The sequence below is a fragment of the Oncorhynchus clarkii genome, chromosome 4 (genome assembly GCF_045791955.1).
Source record: "Oncorhynchus clarkii lewisi isolate Uvic-CL-2024 chromosome 4, UVic_Ocla_1.0, whole genome shotgun sequence".
Lineage (NCBI taxonomy): Eukaryota > Metazoa > Chordata > Actinopteri > Salmoniformes > Salmonidae > Oncorhynchus > Oncorhynchus clarkii.
This window is the reverse complement of record NC_092150.1, coordinates 83015336-83023344: the sequence shown is the minus strand read 5'-3', so window position 1 is coordinate 83023344 and position 8009 is coordinate 83015336. Positions and strand designations below refer to the sequence as shown.

Here is an 8009-nt window from a genome sequence, read left to right as displayed (position 1 = left end):
CCCAAACACAGGTGTGCCAAGCTTGTAGCGTCGTCCCCAAGAAGACTCAAGGGTGCTTCAACAATTGATGAGGGAAAAAACAATTTAATCCAGTTTAGAATAAGGCTGTAATGTAACAAAATGTGGAAAAAGTCTAGGGATTTGTGTACTTTCCAAACACACTGTATGTATGTGTAGGTGTATTTGTTTGAGTAAACTGTTGATACATCATGTGTGAATATGCTGAGTAACTGTGTCTGTGTGTTTCTGTGTGTTTGTGTGTTTGTTTGTGTGTGTGTAGCAGAGCTTGCATTGGGCTAGACCCTGACAATACAGCTACCTAATACAGAGTGCCAAGAATACAAACACACATCTGCCAACAACCCTAATCGCTTTACACGGCAACCTGATAGTCGCTGCGGAAACACCCTGAAACGGCCTGACGATGGGTTGTCATGACGATCGGCCACGGAGATCAATGGCAGAGGGGTGGGTAGAGGTGGAGGGACGTGGGGAGGGGTTGGGAGGTACAGCAAGTGGCGAGTGCGGAGGCTGGATCAGGGAGAAAGATCTCTTAGTGGACGGCGACGGCTGCGTAGCTAAATGCCCGGGGGTAAATCAATGGACCAATAAGAGAAGAGGTTTAGAAGCGGCCCGAGGGGATGAGGGGACTGTTTCTGTGTTTCTGTGCTGAGCTCAGCAGAAAAACACAGGCACTGTAACACAAATTATGCAAAGAGGAAGATTTAGGAGGAGAGGAAGAGGAGAGGGCTGTGACATTGGGCAGGGAAGGGAGGAGAGGAAGAGGAGAGGGCTGTGACATTGGGCAGGGAGGGGAGGAGAGGAAGAGGAGAGGGCTGTGACATTGGGCAGGGAGGGGAAGAGAGAATGAGAGGAGGGGAGAGGATGATAGGAGGGAAGAAGAGGAGAGAAAAGGAGAGGAGAGCAGAGTTGAGGAGAGCAGAGTTGAGGAGAGCAGAGTTGAGGAGAGCAGAGTTGAGGAGAGGAGGAGTTCCAACCTCCTCTACCAATGACCTGTCCCACAGGGGAGAGGGATAGAAGAGAGGGGAGGGAGAAAGGGGAGGAAGAGGAGTTCTTCTGTAGCTCTCCAAAGATGAGACCCAATTCCCAAAGCAGCGCCTAAGGGGGAGAGAGGGGAGGGAGAGAGGAAGGGGAGGAAGAGAGGGGAGGGAACAAGGGAGAGAGGGGCGGGAGAGGCGGGAGAGAGAGAGGGAGAGATGTCCCTGGTTGGCTCTCTCACACGACTACTCTAGAATTCTCCAGGGCTAACCTTCAGCACTTCTTCTGGCTATACTGACTGTATGCTACTGTGGCACCCACCCACCCACCCACCCACCTATTCTCTGGTACAAGGACATTCACGTGCATCTCTTCTCATAGACATTAACAAAAACACATACATAGACAATAACAATGCTAAAATAAATGCTCCCCTCCCCACAGGCACACCACGACTAGATGGGTAATGAATGACAGAGAATGAACAGTGGAGGAGTTCTAGAGAGGCATGGGGAGAGATGTACGGTACACTATCCTATCTCCAACCCTACTGAACACTATCCTATCGCCAACCCTACTGAACACTATTCTATCTCCAACCCTACTGAACACTATCCTATCGCCAACCCTACTGAACACTATCCTATCACCAACCCTACTGACCACTATGCTATCTCCAACCCTACTATACTGAACACTATCCTATCTCCAACCCTACTGTACTGAACACTATCCTATCGCCAACCCTACTGAACACTATCCTATCTCCAACCCTACTGTACTGAACACTATCCTATCGCCAACCCTACTGAACACTATCCTATCGCCAACCCTACTGAACACTATCCTATCACCAACCCTACTGTACACTATCCTATCTCCAACCCTACTGTACTGAACACTATCTCCAACCCTATTGTAACGAACACTATCCTCTAACTCCACTGAACACTATCGATCTTCAACTCTACTGAACACCATCTATTTCCAACCCTACTGAATACTATCCTATCGCCAACCCTACTGAACACTATCCTATCTCCAACTCTACTGAACACCATCTATTTCCAACCCTAGTGTAAAGTACTCTACTGTATGGGCTTTGCTATTGATGGACACACACTGTTAAAATGCATAATTAAAGATATGTGTTGATATGAACAGAACAAGCCAAATTGCTAAGCAAGATTACACTACCCATACTACTCTATGAGCCAAATTCCAAAATATAACCTTTTCATAGTGTGTGTTTCTATGTCAATATATATCCTATGTTTACATCCTGCCTCTCCTAATGTACATCCTCCCTCTCTTTCCTACAGTCTCTATGTCCTGTAGATGAGCTCCAGTACTGCATCACCACACAGGGGAGCTGCAGAGGGCAGTCTGCCTGAGACGGTGAGACCTCTGTGGGCTGTGGACCCTGGCCCTCTTTCCTGTCTATCTACTTCTGGATGTCTGACCTGACAGCTGTCTTTAACTGGATTCTATGAGGCCCTAGTGCTGTGTGGTGACGGTAGCTGTGTCTATGTTGGGGAGCGGGGCCCGCATGCCGGCATGGGGGAATGGGGGGTAGATAGAAGGTAAGGGGGAGGGGGTAGATAGAAGGTAAGGGGGAGGGGGTAGATAGAAGGTAAGGGGGAGGGGGTAGATAGAAGGTAAGGGGAGGGAGTAGATAGAAGGTAAGGGGATGGGGGTAGATAGAAGGTGAGGGGGTAGATAGAAGGCAAGGGGGAGGGGGTTAGATAGAAGGTAAGGGGGAGGGGGGTAGATAGAAGGTAAGGGGGAGGAGGGTAGATAGAAGGTAAGGGGGAGGGGGGTAGATAGAAGGTAAGGGGAGGGGGTAGATAGAAGGTAAGGTTGATAGAAGGTAAGGGGGGGTAGAGAGAAGGTAAGGGGATGGGGTAGATAGAAGGTAAGGGGGAGGGGGGTAGATAGAAGGTAAGGTGGGGGGTAGATAGAAGGTAAGGGGATGGGGGTAGATAGAAGGTAAGGGGAATGGGGGGGTAGATAGAAGGTAATGGGGAGGGGGTAGATAGAAGGTAAGGGGAGGGGGTAGATAGAAGGTAAGGGGAGGGGGGTAGATAGAAGGTAAGGTGAGGGGGTAGATAGAAGGTAAGGGGGAGGGGGTAGATAGAAGGTAAGGGGAGGGGGTAGATAGAAGGTAAGGGGAGGGGGTAGATAGAAGGGGGACGGGGTAGATAGAAGGAAAGGGGGAGGGAGGTAGATAGAAGGGGGAGGGAGGTAGATAGAAGGGGGATGGGGTAGATAGAAGGTAAGGGGATGGGGTAGATAGAAGGTAAGGGGATGGGGGTAGATAGAAGGTAAGGGGAGGGGTGTAGATAGAAGGTAAGGGGAGGGGTGTAGATAGAAGGTAAGGGGGTGGGGGGTAGATATAAGGTAAGGGGGAGGGGGTAGATAGAAGGTAAGGGGAGGGGTGTAGATAGAAGGTAAGGGGAAGGGAGTAGATAGAAGGTAAGGGGTAGGGGGGTAGATAGAAGGTAAGGGGAGGGGGTAGATGTAAGGGGAGGGGGTAGATAGAAGGTAATGGGAGGGGGTAGATAGAAGGGGGGGGGTAGATAGAAGGGGGAGGGGTAGATAGAAGGGGGAGGGGGTAGATAGAAGGTAAGGGTGAGGGGGGTAGATAGAAGGTAAGGGGGAGGGGGGTAGATAGAAGGTAAGGGGGAGGGGGTAGATAGAAGGTAAGGGGGAGGGGGTAGATAGATGGTAAGGGGGAGGGGGGTAGATAGAAGGTAAGGGGGAGGGGGTAGATAGAAGGTAAGGGGGAGGGGGTAGATAGAAGGTAAGGGGGAGGGGGTAGATAGAAGGTAAGGGGGAGGGGGTAGATAGATGGTAAGGGGGAGGGGATAGATAGAAGGTAAGGGGGGTTTACCTGGTCCAAGGTAGAGTACCTTGACTTGAGCGTGATGACCTCATCCAGGTGAGCCCTGAACTCTCTCCGTGAGGCCTGGAGAAAGCCACAGGATAGGTCACTCGCCTTCACGCACGCCATCAAGCATCACACACCACATACGCGCACACACACAGACACGCAGGTAGGAAAGCATGCAAATGTCCTGGTACATTACATTAGAACACATGTATAGTTTTGACCTAACACACACACATACACGTGGGCACACAATCACACGCTAACACACAATCGCACGCACGCACACACACACACAGTGAAACAAAAACACACACACCCACCCATAAGCTAACCATGAGACACACACACACACACACACACACAGAGATCCAAGCCAGGACTACTGCCCAGACACACATACAGCAATCAATTTTTTTTAAAGAAAATACTTTGCAAAAAAAGTCCACTGACTGCAAAACAAGCACTACTACGACGATACAGAACCAGAAATGGATGAAATAACAACCAAATAATGTGATGGCAACTTCTCAAGAGTTTTCACTCCAAACTAGAGCACATTTTGCATGGGGTCTGACAGTGAGTTAGTGATAGTGAGTGAAGGAGAGGGAGTGTTAGTGAGTGGAGGAGAGAGACTTAGTGTTAGTGAGAGACTTAGTGTTAGTGAGAGACTTAGTGTTAGTGAGAGACTTAGTGTTAGTGAGAGACTTAGTGTTAGTGAGTGGAGGAGTGAGACTTAGTGTTAGTGAGTGGAGGAGAGAGACTTAGTGTTAGTGAGAGACTTAGTGTTAGTGAGAGACTTAGTGTTAGTGAGAGACTTAGTGTTAGTGAGAGACTTAGTGTTAGTGAGTGGAGGAGAGAGACTTAGTGTTAATGAGTGGAGGAGAGATACTTAGTGTTAATTAGTGGAGGAGAGAGACTTAGTGTTAGTGAGTGGAGGAGAGAGACTTAGTGTTAGTGAGAGACTTAGTGTTAGTGAGTGGAGGAGAGAGACTTAGTGTTAATGAGTGGAGGATAGAGACTTAGTGTTAATGAGTGGAGAGAGACTTGGTGTTAATGAGTGGAGGAGAGAGACTTAGTGTTAATGAGTGGAGGAGAGAGACTTAGTGTTAGTGAGAGACTTAGTGTTAGAGAGTGGAGGAGAGAGACTTAGTGTTAATGAGTGGAGGAGAGAGACTTAGTGTTAATGAGTGGAGGAGAGAGACTTAGTGTTAGTGAGAGACTTAGTGTTAGTGAGTGGAGGAGAGAGACTTAGTGTTAATGAGTGGAGGAGAGAGACTTAGTGTTAGTGAGTGGAGGAGAGAGACTTAGTGTTAGTGAGAGACTTAGTGTTAATGAGTGGAGGAGAGAGACTTAGTGTTAATGAGTGGAGGAGAGAGACTTAGTGTTAGTGAGAGACTTAGTGTTAGTGAGTGGAGGAGTGAGACTTAGTGTTAATGAGTGGAGGAGAGAGACTTAGTGTTAGTGAGAGACGTAGTGTTAGTGAGAGACTTAGTGTTAGTGAGAGACTTAGTGTTAGTGAGTGGAGGAGAGAGACTGAGTGTTGGTGAGAGACTGAGTGTTAATGACTGGAGGAGAGAGACTTAGTGTTAATGAGTGGAGGAGAGAGACTTAGTGTTAGTGAGTGAGTTAGTGTTAGTGAGTGAGTGAGTTAGTGTTAGTGAGTGAAGGACAGGGATATTGGCTGTGTGTGTGTTGGTGTACTGGTGGATAAAAGGTATATTTTCTCTCCAGTGCTTGGTTGAATCAACATTGTTTTTGCGTCATTTCAACAAATAAATACCCTGCTCAAAAAAATAAAGGGAACACTAAAATAACACATCCTAGATCTGAATGAATGAAATATTCTTATTAAATACTTTTTTCTTTACATAGTTGAATGTGCTGACAACAAAATCACACAAAAATGATCAATGGAAATCACATTTATCAACCCATGGAGGTCTGGATTTGGAGTCACACTCAAACTTAAAGTGGAAAACCACACTGTCATTAAAACAAGTCAAAATGAGGCTCAGTAGTGTGTGTGGCCTCCACGTGCCTGTATGACCTCCCTACAACGCCTGGGCATGCTCCTGATGAGGTGGAGGATGGTCTCCTGAGGGATCTCCTCTCAGACCTGGACTAAAGCATCCGCCAACTACTGGACAGTCTGTGGTGCAATGTGGGGTTGGTGGATGGAGCGAGACATGATGTCCCATTTGGATTCAGGTCTGGGGAACGGGCGGGCCAGTCCATAGCATCAATGCCTTACTCTTGCAGGAACTGCTGACACACTCCAGCCACATGAGGTCTAGCATTGTCTTGCATTAGGAGGAACCCAGGGCCAATCGCACCAGCATATGGTCTCACAAGGGGTCTGAGGATCTCATCTCGGTACCTAATGGCAGTCAGGCTACCTCTGGCGAGCACATGGAGGGCTGTGCGTCCCCCCCCCAAAGAAATGCCACCCCACACCATGACTGACCCACCGCCAAACCGGTCATGCTGGAGGATGTTGCAGGCAGCAGAACGTTCTCCACGGCGTCTCCAGACTCTGTCACGTCTGTCACATGTGCTCAGTGTGAACTTGTTTTCATCTGTGAAGAGCACAGGGCGCCAGTGGCGAATTTACCAATCTTGGTGTTCTCTGGCAAATGAAAAACGTCCTGCACGGTGTTGGGCTGTAACCACAACCCCCACCTGTGGACGTCGGGCCCTCATACCACCCTTGTGGAGTCTGTTTCTGACCGTTTGAGCAGACACATGCACATTTGTGGCCTGCATTTTGCAGGGCTCTGGCAGTGCTCCTCCTGCTCCTCCTTGCACAAAGGCGGAGGTAGCGGTCCTGCTGCTGGGTTGTTGTCCTCTTACGGCCTCCTCCACGTCTCCCGATGTACTGGCCTGTCTCCTGGTAGCGCCTCCATGCTCTGGACACTACGCTGACAGACACAATAAACCTTCTTGCCACAGCTCGCATTGATGTGTCATCCTGGATGAGCTGCACTACCTGAGCCACTTGTGTGGGTTGTAGACTCCGTCTCATGCTACCACTAGAGTGAAAGCACCGCCAGCATTCAAAAGTGACCAAAACATCAGCCAGGAAGCATAGGAACTGAGAAGTGGTCTGTGGTCACCACCTGCAGAACCACTCCTTTATTGGGGGTGTCTTGCTAAATGCCTATAATTTCCACCTGTTGTCTAATCCATTTGCACAACAGCATGTGAAATGTATTGTCAATCAGTGTTGCATTCCTAAGTGGACAGTTGGATTTCACAGAAGTGTGATTGACTTGGAGTTACACTGTGTTGTTTAAGTGTTCCCTTTATTTTTTTGAGCAGTGTGTAATGTGATGATTTTGAATCAACTTGGAAAATTGATTGTATTTGCAACAAGTCATTAACGTAGGGGGGGGGGGGGGGGGGGCTCAACTTACCGTTTTGGCTCAACTTACCCCACTCTCGCCTATTGCATCAGAGCCCTTAGTGTTCAGCGTTTCCCTGGCTTTTCTAAATAGTTACTAAGAGGAAATCTACTGACAGGGTGGAAGTGTCCTTCCACTGCCCATCTTTTGGAGATGGACACCATATTCCATCCCAATCGTAAATCTCATTACGTAACAGTTAAATCAATACTACAAGAGTGTCAACCACAGGAGAGGTGCCTGTTCGAGATAGTGGACCAAGCCAAGCTCAAAACCAGCAGAGGGGTGGAGCAATGCACTGTGGGTACAATCAACATCTGACTACCATGATGTTTCAACTCTAACACTGTACTTAAAATTACATGTCAGTAAGAGTGTGTGGATTGGATGGTGCGGTGATGACCCTAAGTGGTTCTGTGTGTGTGTGTGTGTGTGTGTGTGTGTGTGTGTGGGGGGGGGGGTGGTGGGGTGGTGAGCAAGCATGCCAGGTGAAAGAGGAGGAGGGGGGCCGTGGTCACTGAAGCCATGACAATGCCATGACGACGGTGGCCATGGTGATGCATTAGAAGTCATGCAGGAGTACCTCAGCAATGCTTAGGGTGGATGAACAGGAGGGGAGCCGCGCCTAGTGCCACGAGACAGAAGGAAGAGGAGGAGAAGGAGGAGGAAGAGGAGGAGGAGGGGAAAAGAGAACAGGGTTAACATAGCCAGACAGA

At 48.7% G+C, this 8009-nt stretch overlaps 1 protein-coding gene across 7 annotated transcripts in view; it reads right to left on the bottom strand.

Moving 5' to 3' along the window:
• Window positions 1-8009, bottom strand: part of LOC139407371 (gephyrin) — a 154522-nt gene that overhangs the window by 31651 nt on the left and 114862 nt on the right. For 3 of the 7 annotated variants that reach the window (XM_071151091.1, XM_071151092.1, XM_071151093.1), the window contains exons 9-10: window positions 7877-7918; window positions 3893-3967 (exon numbers count right to left, since the gene is read on the bottom strand). The exons of 3 other annotated variants lie outside the window; for them this stretch is intronic. In XM_071151091.1, the coding sequence (XP_071007192.1) occupies window positions 3893-3967; window positions 7877-7918 (117 nt within the window). The remainder of the gene's footprint in view (window positions 1-3892; window positions 3968-7876; window positions 7919-8009) is intronic. One more of the 7 variants, XM_071151094.1, reaches the window with a different exon arrangement.